This window comes from Asterias amurensis, chromosome 4, assembly GCF_032118995.1.
Source record: "Asterias amurensis chromosome 4, ASM3211899v1".
Taxonomy (NCBI): domain Eukaryota; kingdom Metazoa; phylum Echinodermata; class Asteroidea; order Forcipulatida; family Asteriidae; genus Asterias; species Asterias amurensis.
Genome location: NC_092651.1, coordinates 12092937 through 12114757, shown reverse-complemented (window position 1 = coordinate 12114757; position 21821 = coordinate 12092937). Strand labels below are relative to the sequence as shown.

The 21821-nt window shown below is 37.3% G+C and overlaps 1 protein-coding gene across 1 annotated transcript in view; it reads right to left on the bottom strand.

Moving 5' to 3' along the window:
• The window catches only part of LOC139936035 (TBC1 domain family member 19-like), a 238102-nt gene that overhangs the window by 7900 nt on the left and 208381 nt on the right, over positions 1-21821 (bottom strand). Inside the window, exons 10-15 of the mRNA XM_071930746.1 lie at positions 17176-17250; positions 16113-16260; positions 10766-10843; positions 6124-6233; positions 3857-3948; positions 1841-1956 (exon numbers count right to left, since the gene is read on the bottom strand). Of these exons, the coding sequence (XP_071786847.1) occupies positions 1841-1956; positions 3857-3948; positions 6124-6233; positions 10766-10843; positions 16113-16260; positions 17176-17250 (619 nt within the window). The remainder of the gene's footprint in view (positions 1-1840; positions 1957-3856; positions 3949-6123; positions 6234-10765; positions 10844-16112; positions 16261-17175; positions 17251-21821) is intronic.

Here is a 21821-nt window from a genome sequence, read left to right as displayed (position 1 = left end):
CGACACTGTTGGTAATTGTCAAAGACCAGTATTCTCACTTGATGTGTCCTGATATATGCATAAAATAACATAGATGCAACAGAAAAATGAAAGAAAAAAACGCACCTGTTGTCCAAAATTGTTTAATTTCAGATCCCTAACAAAGGCTTCCGGCCTGAAATACTCTAATATTTGAGTGACAAATTACCTCTTTCTCAAAAACTATGTTACTTCAGAGGGAGCTGTTTCTCACAATGTTTTATATTATCAACAGCTCTTCATTACTCGATACCAAGTATGTTTTTATGCTCACAATTATTTTGATATTTTAGGCATATGTTGGGATTCACCAAATGAGAATACTGGTCTTTGACAATTACCAAATGTGTCCTGTGCCTTTAACCTAAAGGTAATAAGTTCTTCTTGCGGTCGAGGCTTATTACTTAGCATAACATCAACCTGAAAACATCAAATTTCTTCACACTTGTTTGACCGAGTTGGATTTGTCTGCAAATGTTTCCACAACCATTAATTGGTTTCTATTTCTCAATGAACCTTATTTGTTCGACCAAACTGGATTTCGTCTTCAAAAGATTTCTCAACCACTGGTTGTTATCTCTCAATGAATCCAATTTATACGCCACAGGAGACACTTCTTCTCTTTGTAAATACTTTGGCTCTAATGTACAAGTAGGAATGTTTTTTTATTCTGTAAAATCCGGCCAACTTCCTTCAACCTTGACCGTGATCTGTTTATAGATGGCTCTTGACAAAGTCCTATATGGGAACCTACCTAAGCTATCAACAAAAATCAGACAGAGAAGGATGCGTTTTGCTGGCCACTGCTACAGGAGCAACAACGAACCAGTGTCCAATATTGTTCTGTGGACCCCTAAGCATGGGAGGAGGAAACCTGGTAGACCGGCACTAACTTACACTGACATTCTCAAAATAGACACGGGACTTGAATCAGCAGATTTCAAGTCAGCAATGGGGGACAGGAAGGCTTGGGGAACCATCGTGATTCGAGGACATCACTCGACTTAAGCAAGCAAGTAAGCAAGCTTGACAGCAAAACCTCAGCAAGTAGTGCAGCAATGAGCCATTTGCGTGTTAGATCTGAATATTGTCTTCTGGTACAATGATGTGATTGATCACATTAAGATCATCGAGCAGTTGCTACATGTATGTCACATGATTCAGGGCAAACTTTTGCGTAACTTCGTAACGAACGGTGAACACCAATACACAATTCTCAAATGAATGCGTATGGCACAGTGGTACCAGGGTTTGCTCATCTGGAGGTCCCTATGCAAAGGCTTGCCCAGAACCATTTGACATATAAACTGTCTGTATAGTCTGAGGAATTCAAATGGTACATTGTCAACACTGCCAGAGAACAAGAAGGGATCCTTGTGACTTGATAGCACCTTTAAATAATGCAATTTATAAAGGACTTGATGGGAATCTGAACCTTCAAAGGAACACGTTGCCTTGGATCGGTCGAGTTGGTCTTTGAAAAGCATTTGTAACCGTTTGTTATAAAATGCATATGGGTAGAAAGATGTTTTAAAAGTAGAATACAATGATCCACACAAACATGCCTCTAAATTGCACGGTTTTCCTTTTACCTCGTCGACTAACACAGTCGGCCATTTATGGGAGTCAAATTTTTGACTCCCATAAATGGCCGACCGTGTTAGTTCGCACAGTAAAAGGAAAACCACGCACGTGGATCATTGCATTCTACTTTTAAAACATCTTTCCAACCATATGCATTTTATAAAAAACGGTTACAAACCACTTTAACCTCCAGCATTCAAGACCAGATATCATACTAGGGAAGTTATAAGTGTATTACCTGGGAGAATAAGCAGAGATTCGTGTGCTAGGATGCGATCCCACAGCAGAAGCAACTGATCGCTCCCAAGGTAACCCGAGAATGCCCGCATCATCCACTTGAAGGCAATACGCAACCTACAGAAAAAAGAAAGATAACCTTAAACTGCAAAATAATGTATTGATTTTCCCATCTCAGTGATGCACTTTATAGGCACTGGACACCTTTGTTAATTGTCATAGACCAGTACTCTCACTTGGTGTATCTCAACATGTATGCATAAAATAACAATTTTGACTCAATTAGTTATAAAAGTTCAAAAAGAATAATGAGGGGAAAAAAAATATGAAATCAACTTTTTTTTGGCACATATTTGTGTGCTTTCAGATGCCTAATAAAAGGCGTCAGGCCTGAAGTCTTTTAGTATTTCAATGAGTAATTACCTGTTTCGCGTTCCTACGTTAATTCAGAGGGAGCCGTTTTTCACAATGTTTTATACTATCAACAGCTGTCCATTTGCTAATTACCATTTAAGTTTTTATGCTAACAATTACTTTAAGTAAAAAAATAGTGTCCGGTGCCTTTTAAACGCATAGTATCTAAGGGAAGCACTTTGTCTTATAAAAAAAAAGGAACAAAAGAAAAGAAAGAAGTAAAAAAAAAAAAAAAAAGACTTTCTTAAAACAACAACTTGTCGGCAATGAAAACAAACCACTCTCTACTCAGATCACTGACAGCAGCTAAAGATCTCATCTTGGGGATTGAACACCCCCTCACCATTTCCTCCTCTACTCGTTTCCCGAGGGAACCCATCCAAATAAATTTTCTATCATAACAAGGAAAGCGCAAGAAATACATGCATATATAAACAACTCCTAGAAACATTTGATGGGAGCCTTTTTTTTCACAGCATCATCGACAGAGAACAATCCCTGCAAATGTTCTCTCTTCTTTCCCCTGGATGTTGTCACTAAAGGGAAGGTATACGTTTGATAACTACTCTTAAAATTCATAAAGCTTAGCAATAATATTTATACAAACAATTCTAGAAACATTTGACGGGAGCCTTATTTTTATAGCATGGTCAACAAAGAGAAACAACCTCTGCATATGTTTTCTCTTCTTTCCCCTGAGTGTCGTCATTAGGGAACGTATACGTTTGGTTATTACTTAAAAAATGTATTTAAAAAAAACTCAATAATGTTTATTTATACAGCCCTTAGTACTATGTTTCTAAGCGCTATGGTGCTGGTGTCCTCAAATGTTCACAGATTTATTATTTTATGCATATGCTGGGATACACCAAGTGAGAATACTGGTCTCTGACAATTACCTAAGGTGTCCAGTGCTTTTAAAGGATTTGGGTACTTTTTGTAACAAAAACACAATATCCACAGATTTACTCTAAACTTACACCGTTTGAAGATAATGATAGTAGAAAGCTTACTTTAAAATATTACTTGCTGAGGTGCGTAGTTTTTTAGAAGCGAGTAAAACACTGCACGGAATAGACGATGTGACCTGTGTTTAGATTCAAATCGCCCTCTGTTGACAAAACACTGTTTACGTCATGTTTCGCAGGGTAAAAAGACGCGTGGATGGTAAGATTGCATACACTTTCTAGCTGGCTGCCAACACACAAAGGTTTTGCCTGGCGGTATGCGCACGAATCATGTTATGGTTTTCGAGTGACGTCAGAGGTCACATCGTCAATATGTTTTACATGCTAAAAAAAAAACTAAAAAAAACTTTAAAAATGTGACTTGTTAATCTTTTTAAAGGAAGCTTTCTACCATCATTATCTTCCTAGTGTGTGAGTTTAATGTAACTCTGTGGACATTGTGTTTTGTGATCTACAAGAAGTAACCAGCCCCTTTAAGGAAGCATTGAACTTAATACATTCTCAACCGAATCTATTCTAGAGCATTGACTTTCCGAACGATGGGGAGGATAGGAAGACCCTTGGCCCGATTGGAGCAGTTCTCTGTTGCTCCCTCGGCGCCTACGAGAATGCATCCCTTCTTCAAAGATACTTACGGCTGGGCTCCGATCTCCCTGAGATGATAATAGAGCTGAGGCTGGCTGGATTGAAGGAGGTTCTCAAACAGGATGCAGAGAGATATAATACCCTGAAACCAGAAGCAGAGAGAGTCTCAGAGAGGAAGTATGATGAATGAAGAAACATGAGAAAAAAACTGACGACGATTCGAGAACTAGATGGGGAGGAAATAAATTAAGCTTAAAGGCACAGGACAATCTTTGTGGAATTTGCTTCTGTATGGTTTTTAAGTCTGTTTTGTATAAAAAATTATGTTTGATGTAATTTTTACTGATTGTTATTTCTCTATTTTTTTAATGGATTTTTTTGCTGTAATTTACGCATTTGATTGTTTTCGGATGGATTATTTTTCATAATTTTAATTTGCTTACTGGAGTTGTGTTTTTGTTATGATCTCTCAAACATGCTGGTTCTGGAGAGAGTGCAATATAAGTTAAATAAATTATTTTTATTATTATTATTGTAACAGGACAGTTTCAAAAAGGAAGTCAACTTTTTGGTGTCACATGAAAGTTGAGTTCATAAGCTATCCATACTTATAAACCTTTTTACCCAGGATTGTATATTTTTAATATCCGGCATCCATTTCAAAAGTGTAATTTCTTTTTAGACACCTGGTATTGGTAAAAACTCAAAACAATTGTTAGCTTAAAAACTAAGTAACGATCAACGGAGAGCTGTTGATAGCATAAAACATTGTGAGAAAAGGCTCCCTCTTTCAATATTCTTTTGCAAATTTGATGACTAATTGGGGCCCAAACTTTCACAGATTTGTTATTTTATGTATGTTGGGATACATCTAAACATTTATATAACATTTTTAAGTAGTACAAAATTTTCAGTACTTTTATCTAAAATGTTTTTAATACTTCTTGTTGTAATGCGCGATTGAACATTTACGTGGAAATCACACAATATAACTCTCTAATTGTTATTATTATTATATTATCAAATCAGTAGGGGAGACAGCCTGAGCTTTTGATCCAAACCTAACCTTCGTCAGAGGCATAAACAATAACAAACATAAACATATCCATTTACAGAAGAAAGATGAGCAAAGGATAAAAGGCACTGGATACTATTGGTAATTACTCAAAATAATTGTTTGCATAAAAACTGACTTGGTAATGAGCAATGGAGAGCTGTTGATAGTATAAAACATTGTGAGAAACGACTCCCTCTGAAGTGACAGAGTTCTGAGAAAGAGGTAATTTCTCACTCAAAATTAAAAGACTTCAGGCCTGAAGTCTTTTTTTAGGCTTTTAAAAGCACACAATTTATACAACAATGGTGTTTTTTGCTTTCATTATTCTCTTGCAACTTGGATGACCAAACGAGGGATGGAGCTTCAAATCTCTCTCAGGACAAACTGACAAGTTATCCCAAGCACAATATTGACAGCATTATAAAAAGCACAAAGCACAACTGAATTTTGCAACCTTCCCTCTCCAGGAAAGCAGCAATGCTAAAAGCAGGAGAGGTCAACAACTCAGGACTCCAGACTCAAGTTCAAATTGTGAATGCTTTGTTTTATGCATATATTGGGATACACTTTACCAAAGGTGTCCAATGCCTTTAAAGACAGTCGACACTATTGGTAATTGTCGGAGACCAGTCTTCTCACTTGGTGCATCTCAACATTTGCATAAAATTACAAATCTATGGAAATTTGGGCTCAACTGATCGTCGAAGTTGGGAGAGAATAAAGAAAGAAAACACACCCTTGTCGCACAAGTTGTGTGCTTTCAAGATGCTTGATGGGACCTCAAAATCTAATTCATGGAAAATTACTGCTCTCACAAAAACTACATAAGACATAAGACATAAGAAAGACATAAGAAAACTTTATTGATCTTCAAAAGAAGAAACTGCATTGCTCACACAAGTTTTTACAAACACACCAAAAATGAAAATACTTCAGAGGGAGCCGTTTCTCACAATGTTTATACTATCAACAGCTCCCCATTGCTTGTTACCAGGTAAGTTTTTGTGCTAACACTTACCAAAAGTGTCCAGGGGTCGATTTCACAAAGAATTAGTACTAGTCCTAACTTAGGACTAGTCCTAGGAGATATACAAATTGCATGGATAGTCCTAAGTTAAGACGAGTAACTCGTCCTAACTCGAGATAAGACTAGTCCTAACTCTTTGTGAAATCCACCCCAGTGCCTTTAAGTGAAGAATAACGGAATAGTGGTGGAAAGAGGAGGGGGGTGGGCCTGGATGTCAGAGAGCGTTAACCTACCTGAGGATGGGATGAGATTGTGTGTAGTCTGAACAGATGGCGCATGTACATCTCACGGAATATGTAGTATAACTTGACAGGGTCGCTGTACACAAAGCACAGAGGTGCCACTGCAAGACACAAAATAGAATAAGGTCAGAGAATGAAGTCAGTGACTTTGAAATATTGCACTCACTCACACTGCACTCACTGTATAGAGGTTGCATCTTTTTCATGTGTGCGTTCCACCTGCACAAACGTATCGCAATGAAGGTCCAATATCAAACAAAACCGAACGGCTAAATTTTCAGGTTAAACATTTTCTGGTGATTTTAGGGTTTCAAATAATACAGACCACTTTTACTTTGTCACAATGTACACCTACAATATTGTGGCAACAGAAACTGTAAAATTGTGGCAACATTTCCACAAAATGTATACCAGTATAGGCTATAACGTCGCTGATATGTTGTCTGCAATGTTAGTTATGAACAATGTGGCAACCACTCTGGGAGACTACATTTTTAAGTTGTCACAACGCCCACCTACAATATTGTCTGAACAGGAAAAATTCATATTTTGTCAACGATACAAATGTACCAGTAGCGTTGCTGGTTTGTTGTCTGCAATTTTGTTTGGTCAACTGTTCAGACTTGGGTGAACAAATTTTAGGTGAATAATTATTTTAAAAAAAAGGTTAGTTGATTCATAAACTACAAGTACATTGCTGTTGTCAATTACACACGCACAACTCATCAGTTCCTAGTTTAGACCTGCTTTAGCACAAATATAACCTTTGCACACAAAAATATACTTAGCACAACAAGGTTAAAATTACAACACCAAATATGCAATTTGGAACTGGTTTCTTGCATTATTTTGCTAAACAGAACATTTGTTAATTGGACCCAACACTATGCCCAGGTCGAAATTCCAGTTGAACCTAGTTAAACTTGGTTTAACTGGAACTAGTTGAAACCAGTTGATAAACTAGTTAAACACAGTTAAAACCAGTTGGTTTAATATGGAAAATGGACAGAGACCAACTAGTTTATAATTTCAACCTAGTTGAACACAGTTAAACCTAGTCCAAACCAGTTGGTTAATATGGAAAATGGACGAGTTTGATCACTATCCAGTTGAACCAGTTGACCCCAGTTAACTAGGTTCAACTGGAATTTTGACCTGGGTGTCCATACTTCATGCAGCACATTAATAACTAGGCAGCTTGTATAAACTGAGTTGATTAATGGCATTGAAGACTTAAACTTAGCAACTGTCCATACAGGAGCATGTTAAACACTATGCACTAACATCCTTTCAGACTCAGGCACAAAATAATATTATCTTTTTAAAAAGTTGTCAGTCCCATAGTGATAGAGCTCCCTCTGTTGTCTAAACATTGCCAGCTTTGCTATTGTATGACTACAATGTTGATGATACACTGCAACACACAAAGGTTAGTGTGTGCTTTTCTGAAGTACCAGCCCCCCCCCCCCCTTGCCGCATTCATCCGTGAGGCACGTGCGCCTGGCCCTTAGGCAGCAAATATGAGCACGATAAATTGGCAATAAACTGCAAATAAAAATATCCGCAATTTCGGTTGGGGCTGCGGAAGTATTCTAGCAATGGAGGAGGAGGAAATCAATGCAGTAGACAGGTGCCAAGTTGACTGATACCGACTCCTCCAGGGCGTGTATCACTGACATGTACATAATATGCCACAACGGGAAAAAGGATGCCATTCTATTATCCAGTTAACTAGATTTCTGGAGAAAACCCGACCCAGAGCACCAAGCCCAGCTGTCCCCGCTAGCCCCAGGGCCACACCGACCAAATCTCTGGATCAAGCGCCCACTAGCTCATGATTATGATATATATATATATATCTCTCTCCTTTTATATAGAATTACAGGTCGGTTAAAATAACCTTTTCCTGTGTGGCGGAAGCTCCGTCCAGAGCAATTTTGTTTGCATAACCGAAGGTCCGGCCCCGCTAAGTTGGTTTGCCTCGTTCCGATCAGCAAGAAATTGAGGAAATTGTTCTCGGAAATGAGCAAAGAGCTCTTGAAAGATGAGCAGGAAAGTCCTTGGGACGATTGGGTTATATATCTTCTCCAGACGTTGTTTCGTGGAAGGAAATAAGATTGTCGGAGAATTAGTTTCCTCCCGCTCTTTTTGTTTATGTTTCAAGATCTTGAAGGAATGACAGATTTATCCGGGAAGGAAATAAAACTATCCGATATTGACAAACAAAATACTCCAAAAACATGATCAAATGAAACTTAATCAAGATGCCACCGTCTTAGTCAAGTTCTGTGTGTGCGAATGAAATAATAAATACTACTGCGATAATGACAAATAAAATACTCCAAAAACTTGATCAAATGAAACTTAATCAAGATGCCACCGTCTTAGTCAAGTTCTGTGTGTGCGAATGAAATAATAAATACTACTGCGATAATGACAAATAAAATACTCCAAAAACTTGATCAAATGAAACTTAATCAAGATGCCAGCGTCTTGGTCAAGTCCTGTGTGTGCAAATGAAATAATAAATACTACTGCGATAATGACAAATAAAATACTCCAAAAACTTGATCAAATGAAACTTAATCAAGATGCCACCGTCTTGGTCAAGTCCTGTGTGTGCGAATGAAATAATAAATACTACTGCGATAATGACAAATAAAATACTCCAAAAACTTGATCAAATGAAACTTAATCAAGATGCCACCGTCTTAGTCAAGTTTTGTGTGTGCGAATGAAATAATAAATACTATTGCGGGTGCATTCGTAAATGTCATGAGGCTAAGTCTCCACACTTTATGTGAATAAACATGTACATTGACAAGAGAAAATAGTGGGGGGGGGGGGGTTGAGAACACCTTATGTGTTTTCATTGTTTTCAAACATTAAGTAGACACACTCTCAAGCTTCAAAACTAACTTGAAATCCTACTTTTAGTCTTGGCTTTTTGAGTACCGTCTGCGCCAGGAGTGTCTTCCTGACAGACGTGACGCACTACAAATGTCCATAACAATTATTATTATTATTATTTATGAAATAAACATTCTGATAATAACCACTTTGTAAGAAGAAACGTCTGCTTATGAAGATAGGCCAAAGCCTCAAAGTCACTGGGCACCTTTGGTGTTTGTCAAAGACCAGTTTCCCAACATCTGCATAAAATAACAAATCTGTGAAAATTTATACTCAACTGGTCATCAAAGTTGCAAAAGAACAATGAAAAAAAAAAAAAAACCACCCTTGTTGCACACATTTGTGTCCTTTCAGATGCCAAATACATAAAAGGCTTCAGACCTGAAGTCTTTTAATATTTGATTGAGAAATTACTTTTCTCTCAAAAACTATGTCAGCTTAGAGGGAGCTGTTACTTACAATGTTTTATACTATCAAAAGCTCTCCAATGCTTGTTACCAAGCAAATTGTAAGTTTGTATGTTAACAATTATTTTGAGTAATTACCAATAGTGTCCAGTGGCTTTAAAAGCAGTGGTAATTACTTAAAATAATTATTAGCATAAAACCTTACTTTTGTAACGAGTAATGAGGAGCTGCTGATAGTATAACACATTGTGAGAAACTGCTCCCACTGAAGTAACGTAGTTTTCGAGAAAGAAGTTAATTTCCACGAATTTGATTTTGAGACCTCAGAATTAGATTTTCAGGTCTCAAAATCAAGCTTCTGAAAGCACACAACTTCATGTGACAAGGGTGTTTTTTTCATTCATTGTTATCTCCCAACTTCGACGACCAATTGAGCTCAAGTTTTCACAGGTTTGTTATTTCATGCATATGTTAGGATACACCAAGTGAGAATACTGGTCTTTGACAAATTAACAAAGGTGTACAGTGCTTTCTAACAGAACTTGCTGTGACCACCGTTTCTCCCTTGGGTCTATGTAATTTTTGTAGGCAAAAACCCCACAATGTCTACAGATTTACACTAAACTTACACAGTTTGAAGATAATAGTAGTAGAAAGCTTCCCTTGCCGAGGTGTTGTAGTTTTTGACAAATGAGTAAAACAATGTCATGAAAATAATGTTCGCCTCAGTGATCATGAGGCGAAAATTATTTTAGCATGTAAAAACGTATTTTGATGACATTGTTTTACTCATTTCTCAAAAACTACAGCACCTCAGCAACTTATAGTTCAAGGTTTGCTTTCTACTATCATTCTCTTCAAACTGTGTAAGTTTAATGTAAATCTGTGGACACTGTGTTTTGTGTTACAAAGGGACACTATTGGTAATTGTCAAAGACCAGTGTTCTAACTTGGTGTATCTCAACATATATGCATGAAATAACAAACCTGTGAAAATTTGAGCTCAATTAGTCATCGGAGTTGGGAGAAAGTGATGAAAGAAAAAACACCCTTGTCACACAGAGTTGTGTGCTTTCAGATAGGAATAAAAGACTTCTAGCTTCTAGAAGTCTTTTATTATATAAGTGAGAAATTACCTCTTTCTCAAAAACTATGCTACTTCAGAGGGAGTCGTTTCACACAATGTTTTATACTTCCACCAGCTCTCCAATGCTAGTTACCAAGTCAGTTTTTGAGTTAATATAAGAGTAATTACCAAACGTGTACCTTCGCTTTAAATAGGCAGTCAGTAAAAAGAGACGTGTTGGTCTTACCATACATAGAGAATCCATGAAATGGTATGATACCATTGGGCGGGTAGATCACTGCATATTCCTCCACTCCTAACATACCTGAATAAAGCAGGAAACAAACAAATTGTCAAATTATTTTGTCTATTAAAGTAAATTTTTATCACATTAAGTTGAAATGGAGTTCATCTTTATGTGAAATTTTGGTAAGAAGTAGTAATTAATGACCTTGTGTGTTTTTTTGTGCACAAGGGGAAGTTGTTTTCACTGTAAACTGTGATGAAATAATAAATAATATTAATAATAAGCATTAATATTGAACCCTGTTATACCTTTATTGTAATAACTATAACTACAGTTTGGTTTCATTGTATATAATTCAAGGTCCACTGTTCAATCTCTTTTTAAAACCTAAAACACAAGACCTCAGGGTTTGACAGATCGTGATTTTACACACAAAAAAAACCAAAAAAAAAACCAAACTATCCTCGGTGCCTGCGGTCTAGTGATGATTTCGAACCCAGTAATACCTTTATTGTAATAATTATAACTATTTTTAATTTGTTATTACATATAATGAAAGGTCCACTGTTCAATCCCCCTTTAAAAAATCTAAAACAGTAGACCACAGGGCTTGACCGATCATGATTTTAAAGACCTTTATAAAAACAATGGCCCAAGGCCTGCATTCTAGCGATAGATATGTACCCTGAAACACCTTTATTGTTATAACTTTCACTATTTTTTCTGTATAATGAAAGGCCCACTGTTCAATCTCTTTTTTTAAAATCTAAAACAGAAGACCACGGGGCTTGATCGATCGTGATTTTACAGACCAAACACCATTAGGGCCCAATTTCATAGAGCTGCTAAGCACAAAAATTTGCTTAGCATGAAATTTTTGCCTTGATAAAAACAGAATTACCAACAAAATTTCTACATGATTTTCAGGATAAGCAAACAACAGCTGAATACCAGTAACAAGCAATATGCAACAAATGGAAATTTGGTAGGTAATCCTGTTTTTATCAAGGAAGAAATTTCATGCTAAGCAAGTTTTTGTGCTTAGCAGCTCTATAAAATTGGGCCCAGAACACTGGCTTTGGGCCCTGCGGTCTAGAGATAATTTTGAAGCCTGTAATACCTTTACCGTAATACCTATTACTATTTTTTTATTATTTTTTTAATATAAAGAAACATCCACTGTTCAATCTCTTTTCCAAATCTATATCACTTTGAAGAGTCAAACATGCCAAAGCTTTTATCTCCTGCAAAAACATCTCCGGGGTGATTCAGGACGGAGACGGTATTACATGAATAGGTATTGACGTTTGGAAAGGTGGTCAGCAAACTACAAAAATCGCCCAGAGATATTTGCGTGAATAAAAAGCGTCTTCCTGCATGGATCAAACAATGTTGCTAAAGGTTCGATATTTTTTCTTTCCCGATTGTGACAATCTTGGCTGTCTTAATTCGACATGTGAGGTCTGCTGACTGTTGCTGAGTGGACACGGTGAATATTTTATTGTTCCTCAACCACCGCAAGGCGACGTAATCTTGGACTGAGCTTGAGGGCAAACAACCCTGTAACCTACATCACAACAGTCAACAGTTAGATCAAATCTCAGAAGGGCACTCACTAGTTATAATTACATAGTGGACGTGTTGCTGTTGCCAAATGAACCATTGATTAGCAATTGGTTGCACCACAAAAAAACATATATATATAATGTCATTTATGAAAGACAGTGGGTTCTAAAGTATTTTCATTCAAGAGGCAAGGAATTACGAATTCTGTTTTTTTTTTTAAAGAGTTTTTTTAATAGAGAGCAGGATGAATCACTGCTATTCTTTATAATTACGTAGTGGACGTGTTCCTGTTGCCAAATGAACCACTGTTTAGCAATTGGCTGCACCACAAAAAAATACATATATAATTTTCATTCAAGAGGCAAGGAATTACAAATTCTTTTTTTTAAAGAGTTTTTTTAATAGAGAGCAGGATGAATCACTTCTATGCTTTATAATTACGTAGTGGACGTGTTCCTGTTCCCAAATGAACCACTGTTTAGCAATTGGCTGCACACCAAAAAAAATATATATATAATGTCATTGATGAATGACAGTGGAAACTAAATTATTTTCATTCAAGAGGCAAGGAATTACGAATTCTTTTTTTTTAAAGAGTTTTTTTAATAGAGAGCAGGATGAATCACTGCTATTCTTTATAATTACGTAGTGGACGTGTTGCTGTTGCTGTTGCCAAATGAACCACTGCTTAGAAGTTGGCTGCACCACAAAAAAAATATATATATAATGACATTTATGAATGACAGTGGAAACTAAATTGTTTTCATTCAAGAGGTAAGGAATTACGAATTCTGTTTTTTTAAAAGAGTTTTTTAATAGAGTTACTTAATCAGAAAATGTTGATTACGATTTTCTTGTAAGACAAACATGAGCAGGATGCCAGGCATACACAGCACATGTTGGCTGGTAACCATATTTTTGTAAGCATAATTTTGCTGTGCTTAGCATCTTCTTTGTGCTCTTAAATAAAAAGACAGTGTAAACTATTGGTAATTTAGTCAAAATAATGATTAAGCATAAAACCTTACTTGGTAACGAGTAATGGGGAGAGGTTGATAAGTATAAAATGGTGTGAGAAATGGCTCCCTCTGAAGTGAATTTTCCATGAATTTGATTTCAAGACCTCAGATTTAGAATTCAAGGTCACGAAATCAAGCATCTGAATGCACACAACTTTGTGTGACAAGGGGGGTTTTTCTTTCATTATCATCTCGCAACTTTGACGACCAATTGAGCTCAAATTTTCACAGGTTTGTTATTTTATGCATATGGTCAGATACACCTAGTGAGAAGACTGGTCTTTGACAATTACCAATAGTGTCCAGTGTCTTTAAGCAGTTATATGTTATTAATTGTGACCTGCTCATGATTTGAGTTGGTTAGCATTATCAATATTTTAGTTCTATAATTCAGCTGTATATTTGCTTCTTTTTTTTAACATCAACCACTTAATCAAATTGTTACATTTCCAAGTCTATCTCTAACTGGTGAATTTTTTTAATCTTTAAAATTGGCTTAGCATTCCTTCTGCATGAAGTGCGTAGTCGCAGCGTTTTCCCTTAATATCCCCGAAGAAGGTCCTTCAAAAACCTCAATGCCTTGTAATTGTTTTAAGGCGATAATTGCCTTAAAGGCAGTGGACACTGTTGGCTAATACTCAAAATAATGTTTAGAAAAAAAACTGACTTGGTAACGAGAGAGCTGTTGATGGTATAAAACATTGTGAGAAACGACTCCCCATGAAGTAACATAGTTTTTAAGAACGAGGGAATTTCTCACCCAAGTAATAAATGACTTCAGCCCTGAAGCCGTTTATTTTATTTTGTTGCATTATTCTCTTGCATCTGAAGAAAGCGCACAAAATTGTGCAACACAGATTTTTTCTTCTTTCATTATTTTCTTGCATTACTTTGATGACAATCGAGCAAAAATCTTGACAGGATTGTTTATTTTATGCATATATGTTGAGATACACCAAGTGAGAATACTGGCCTTCGGCAATTACCAATAGTGTCCAGTGTCTTTTAACACAGCTGAAAGCACAAATTGTTTCACTGCAAATGATCCCCTTGCCCCCCAGGCAGATCCCCAAAATAGAGTCGCAAATAGAATGTTAAGATGTCCCCAGAGAAGACATGTCTATGGGCAATGTCAAAATCCTAACGTAAATCTAGCCGATGAAAAAAAATACGTCAGATGGCAAGTCTCTCTGATATTTCAGCACTGACAATTCAATTCAATTCAATTCAATTCAATTCAATTCAATTCAATAGTATGTTTATTCCAACAATTGTGAGAACTAAGCATTACATAGAAATGTAACAAAACGCATTAAAGCCGTTGGACACTTTCGGTAAACAGTATTGTCCAACGCCCACACTTTGTGTATCACAACTTCTATATAAAATATTAAACCTGTGAAAATTTAGGCCCAATCAGTAACTGATCATCGGGAGAAAATAATGGGAAACACATTTCGCCGTGTCATGACATGTGTTTAAAATAAATCCGTAGTTCTCGCTATCGAGAATTGATATTGTTTTAATGTTTTCTCAAAAAGTAAAGCATTTCATGGAATAATATTTCAAGAGAAATCTTTCACCATTACCTTCTGTAAACCCTGTAGGTTATTTGTAAATCTGTGAACTTTTTTTTGTATTCTGTACCGAAAGTGTATAATGGCTTTAATTGTACAGAAACAATATAATCTTAAAGCAAATAATAACTAACTAACTAGGAATTAACTATGTACAAGAGAAGAGCGAGAGCATGTTGCTGTTAGAGTATGCCGAGGCTTGTGTAGACAACAGCCTTTATACAGACAAATAAACACTATGAGGACTTGATTTGGGGGAGTGGTATTTGTGATCGAGGTAGGGGGATGTAGCCTCCATGTGGCTGTTGGAGGGTGTCATGGCCGAGTGGGTAAAAGCATCGAATTCAAATTCTGGTGGTTAAGTCATGAGTGTGGGTTCGAATCCTGGTCGCAACACTTTGTGTCCTTGAGCAAGATACTTTACCATAATTGCTTCTCTCCACCCAGAGGTATAAATTGGTACCTGCGAGGGCAGAGGTTGATGGCTTGTATGAAAAAGCCTTCGGAGCGCCGCGGCAGCTCGGGGTCGTACCCCTTAGGAAGATGAGAAAGATTAAGGGATGTTGTTGGCCCTTTGACCCTGGGCCCAATTTCATAGAGCTGCTAAGCACAAAAATTTGCTTAGCATGACATTTCTTCCTAAAACAAAATTTCCATTTGTTGCATATTTCTTGTTACTGGTATTCAGCTGTTGTTTGCTTATCCTGAAAATCACTTGGAAATTTTGTTGGTAATTCTGTTATAATCAAGGAAGAAATTTCATGCTAAGCAATTTTTTGTGCTTAGCAGCTCTATGAAATTGGGCCCTGGGCACTATATTATAATGTAAAGCGCGTTGAGACGGTTATTGTGAAATGCATAAAAAGAACTTGTTGTTACTATTATTTTCATCATTATAGAAAAATCAGCATGAGAGCAGTTAATAACTATTGTGAGCGATGGGTAAGTTTATAGTTGACTTGACGCAAGACATTCAACAACTGCCATATGGTCAGCATCGCTGACAGACTATACCATGCGCCTACGCATCAGCAGCGCTAATTGCACAGACTGTGTACGCTTTTCTCTCCATCAGATCAAGGGGCGCTCGACCCAACAGAGACTACCCCCTCAAAAGGCCAGAGGGAACAATTTAAAAAAAATTCACTCTCAATTAGTTTATTTTTATCCAGTACTAAAACTCACCTCGGATATAAGATTTGGCCGGCGTGGCCGAGCTGTTGGCAAAGTGACTCAAAACTTTGGTATCTCTGGAGAAGACCAGAAGGACCTGGTAGAGGTAGTCCTCGAAGACAAAGTACTGGTCATCATTGGTCGCTGTGAGTTTGACGTCCTGGCGAGAGTGAATTAGAGATTGAGAGGGAATCAATGAATAGAGTTTCTCCATCTGTCGAGGACGGGGGTTGCAGGATAAAGATTCACCAGCAAAGATCTTCTGGGATATACAGCCACAGGGCTTAATCTCGTTAGTCTGATAACTCTCTCAGTTTTTCCTCGTTGATTGAACAGCCTGACTCTGTTTAGAGTCCACTCAAGGGGAATTCATTCTTCTTGTTATATTTATAGAGTGTGGTCATCATAGAATGACAAAAGACAACTGTGTATAATTTAATGCCAACGGCAGCTTTTTCTTGGCTGTTTTTTCTTTGTGTTTGTTTAGTGGAGACACCTGTCAACCTACATAATGTGGAGGTAATCTTTTCCTTCGTCGTCCGTATGAAGAATATCAAGAAGTACATCATATAAATAGACAGATCCTTACTAAAGACACTGGACACTTTTGGTAAATGTCAAAAGATCAGCCTTCTCACTGAGTGTATCTCAACATATGCATAAAATAACAAACCTGTGAAAATTTGAGCTCAATTGGTCGCAAAAGTTGCGAGATAATTATGAAAGAAAAAACACCCTTGTCACATGAAGTTCTGTTCCTTCAGATGCTTGATTTTGAGACCTCAAAATCTAAATCCAAGGTCTCGAAATCAAATTCGTGGAAAAGACCAGTATTCTCAATTAGTGTATCCCAACGTATTCAAAATAACAAACTCAAAATATTTGGACTCAATTGGTCATCAAAGTTGCAAGAGAATAAAAAAACAAAAAAACACCCTTGTTGCACAAGTTTGTGTCCTTTCCGACGCCTAAAAAGGGCTTCAGGCCTCAAGTCTTTTAAAATTTGAGTGAAACAAATTACCTCCGTCTCTAAAACTACCACCCCTAAACAAAAAATTTCTTTGTAATTTCGTACCTTATACAGTAGGCTGTCCACAAGTAGGTCATGTTGGAATACGTAGCTCTTCAATTGGTCATAATATAGCTTGTCCTGAAACAGAACAAAAGAAAAGAATTGTAGATTTAATACTTTTACTTTTGTTGGTCCTAGCCTTCACAGTTGTGTTGTTTTATAAGTTGATAGTGCCTTTGTTGTTTGTTTTGCTATTTTGCTATTGATTTACTCCCAGGCTTTGAACCACAACTTGTCTGTTTTTTTCCTAAGGGCAAAAACATCGGAAACTGGACTTAAAGACACTGGACACTATTGGTAATTGTCAAAGACCAGTCTTCTCACTTGGCATATCTCAACATATGCATAAAATAACAAACCTGAGAAAATCTGAGCTCAATTGGTCGTCGAAGTTGCGAGATAATAATGAAAGAAAAAAAACCTTGTCACACGAAGTTGTGTGCTTTCAGGTGCTTGATTTCAAGACTTCAAATTCTAAATCTGAGGTCTATAAATCAAATTGTGGAAATTACTTCTTTCTCGAAAGCTACATCACTTCAGAGGGAGCCGTTTCTCACAATGTTTTATACTATCAAACTCTCCCCATTACTCGTTACCAAGTAAGGTTTTATGCTAATAATTATTTTGAGTAATTACCAATAATGTCCACTGCCTTTCACCACAGTTTGTCTGATTTTTTTTCCTAAGGGCAAAAACATTGGAAACCGGACTTAAGCGGGAAGAGTATCATGCCTGGTTGTACCCGGACACATTTTACAGAAAAACTACATTCTCAATTACCCTGTAAACTCATTGGCAAACCGGAAAAAAGAAGTAAAAAAAACTAGAAATTGAGAGTTTGTGTACAAACTCAGGGTGTTCGGGTGAATGGTCAAATGAGGTCACGTTGTGTACAACATTTGTAGAACATTACAAGAGGTTTCATGTAGTGAAAGAATCTTGTACGTAGCGTTTGTGGTTCTCAAGATATGAATTTTTCAATTATTTACCGTTTATTTAACGTAATGACGTCATCAATGACGTCATCATTCCAAAAAAGTTGCGGGTTCATCTACTCATGAAGGTTCATGTTTATGATAAGTTTCAAGTTCATAGTAGTTTAACATTTTGTTCAAAATCGCACGAAGAAAGATGAGGCGAATCCCAGCGTAGTGGAATTTGAATTACGCGCGCCTTCAACGGAGTCTGCATGTGTATACACAACCCGTAATGCCCACAGCCACGCAGTGCTGTATTGTCGTAGAGCATGGATACAATGTAGGCCTACATGAACTACACGCACACACACCCACACATCCACAATACAATAGTAGCATTCACATACATGAATGGCGATACTATCTGGTTTCTACGCGTAATGAATGGAGGTCAACACAAACGCGCGCTTTTACGACCAGAAGGCAAAATTCAACTGGCATTATGTTTGTGCAAAAGTTTGAGCAGGATAACTGATCTTCAAACTGATATTCAAATTTTGCGAATATGATATATAGTTCTTGAGATATGAACTTTTGAAATTTTGTACTTCCGGTTTCAACCGGAAGTAAAAGTCACATGAGGTCACGTTGTGCACGACTTTTGTAGCTAATTACAAGACCTTTTATATGCACCAAATATCTTGTGTGTGGCATTTGTAGTTCTCAAGATATGAACTCTCCAATTTTTAGCGTTTTTTTGAACGTAATGACGTCATCAATGACGTCATCATTCCAAAAATGTTGCTGTTTCGTCTACTCATTAAGATCAATATATATGGTAAGTTTCAGGTTCATACAAGATTTAGTTTTTGCGAAAATCGCGCGAGAACGTTCGAGGAGAAGAACACGCAGAAAAAAAAAAAAAAAAAACAGAACAATAACAATAGTTGTTCGGCTTGTGGCCGAACACCTAAAAACATCAACTGAATACAATACCAACAAGTCTAGAAACTTGCATTTACTCAGTTTGTCTTTATCGTCTAATTTGATTTGATAATATGACAGCTGTACTTAGAACCTATAATGTCTCTAGGCAAATATTGATTCGTATTGAATCATAGAATCACATAGTCGACCAAAATGTACTTCATTGTACTCTCCAAAATGCAATTTCTTTTCAGAATGATGTCTTCCTTTGATAGTTACAGGCGCCCTCTAGCCAACTTAACTCTTGAGAGTGAATGAGACACTCAGATTACTTTGAGGACCCCTGCAGACATTAGTTCTTTGAAATTGTCCGACCATCTTGTTTATATTCAAATCAAACACAGGGTCGCAATTCTTTTCCCTGCAGCGGCCAACAACCATCCTCAAAAATATTCCTGATTTTGTTTGTAAGGATTCCCTTTTTTGGATCGATTCAGAAGAAAAAAATTCCCTGTTAAAAAGCATTCAGACCGCAGACAACAAAACTGCCACAGGGATGAGTGTTATTGCTGACACAAAGGATCTAATACTATCGGATCCAAGTATTACATGAACTGATGAACTGATTGCTTTTCCGCACTTCAGTAACCCCCCATTTATTTAAGAGTCTTTTTCAAGGGCAAAACAAAAACCGGGAAAAACAAGAATATCATGCCTGTATTTAAAGGGAGGAACCAACACTTTACATACATCCTTGAGCAATATTTCAACTGTTTCCTAAGTCAGTGTTTAAGGAGCAAGCTTTGCCTGTCGTTGTCGTAATTCACTTATGATGAGGTTAACAAGGTTGCACTAGTTTGCAGGTGGCTGGTTGTTCGAGTCCTGACCGAGTCGCCCAAGGGTGTCCATCAATGCACACACACTTGAAGTTCTTCCTCCATGCTTGAAGGCATCATATTAATCAATTCTTAGTTCAGAGTCAGTGAAGTGAAAAAAACATATATCAATTCTTGATTACTAGTCCCGCTATTTCCTTTCTTGCAACTTAACCAAGCTGGTCGTAATCCGCACAAGAATGTTTATTTACCAGAGCATGACCTTGAAGGGAAGGTGGGGGGGGGCTGCATCAATCAGCCATGCCTGAGTCCACATAGATAAATTCTAGCCTTTAATCTGTGCCGAGTTGTACAATTCAATCCGAACTCTTCCAATCCAATAGCAATTGATGAGATTTCAAAGGGCTTTAAGTAGGAGCACTGCTCATACAGTTTCTTGTTCAATGTCACTGTTCTACAAGCGAGGTGCTCATGGATCATCGGAGGAATTAAACCTGACACAAGTCAGACTTTCGTCCTTATTCGAAAACTGTGTTATGGTCGTACAGTACAAAGCATTAGTAAGTGTGTTATTGTATGTGTCCTTACGCATCCATGAGTAAAGCTTTAACCGACCAAATGTTGAAGGTTTGACTTGATTGTTTAGCTGTTCATAATACTTTTAAAGTCCAAAGGATTTAAGGTAATGCATGGTGAGGAATCAATATATATTTGGTTTGCGGTAACACCATGTGTGTATTTACTTGCCAGGTAGAGTTTGTTCCTTAGAGAACTGTCTTTCTATATTCACTACTGCAGAGTAGATTTATCGGATTGTTCAGGAGACTTCCCAGTTCTGAAAAGAACTGTCCTGCTTTTTAACTACTACCCGGGCAGAAGGTATAACAAATAGGCTGGAACTACTTCTTTAGCTTTAATAAGATCATTATTAACTGTACTACCCCAGAGTCAGTTCTTGAATTGGTCTCAAAGTAGGGTGTCGTGGCCGAGCGGTTAAGAGCACCGAATTCAAGCTCTGCTGATTCTGTTCAGCAGTGTGTGGGTTCGAATCCCGGTCGTGACACTTGTGTCCCTGAGCAAGACACTTAACTATTATTGCTTCTCTCCACCCAGGGGTAAATGGGTACCTGTAAGGGCAGAGATGGTTCTTGTGATTGATTTAGCTGAGTAGCGCATTTGTTGCACAAGGCTGTATACTCCCCAGGGAGCTGAGATGGTTTAAGGAGTGAATTAAGGCCCAGTGACCAATAATTTGAAGCGCTTTGAAACACCCGTTCGGGAGTGAAAAAGCGATATATAAACTCAAAATATTATTATTATTATAGTCAAATATTTTCATGCAGCAAGCACTGTGAGTTTAGCATGCCTTTTCATCTGCTTACAGTAAGCAGCGCTGTGAAATTGAAATAGAACAGTAAGCACAAAATCAGTTGTTAAGCAGCTTTATGACATTGGGCCCGGGCATTGTACCTTCATCTCAATTTCTAGAGTTAAAATAGAAGATCTGGAAAAATGTGTTGATGGAGGTTGAGGAACCTTTAAGATTGAATATTAATCCAATCTAAAAACCGAATTAATTCTCATCAACAACTCTCCAGGGAATTGCTTTTTTTATCTTTCCTTTAACAAAAAATAGGAACGATCTCGCTGACCTGGTGACAGATACAAGTAATCATAAAATACATGCGTTCTTGTAAAATGATGCAGTTATTTTTTCCTTCGAGCGCATCAGGATCCCACATCTGAAGAAACACTTTAAGGTTGTTATTATTAAAAATTGTTTTTTTAATATCTGGGTCAATCGGTAAAGTATCCCACTCTCCTGGCAAGTGTGTAACTAGTAGTTAATTAGGTTGTGGTGAAAACCGTTTTGGACGTAGCAGCCACTTCGTGGTGGTCAGCGATCTCGATGGGTTTGTTATCTAGGACAAACCAGATTGTTCTTGCATGTTTAAAGATATTTAGTTAC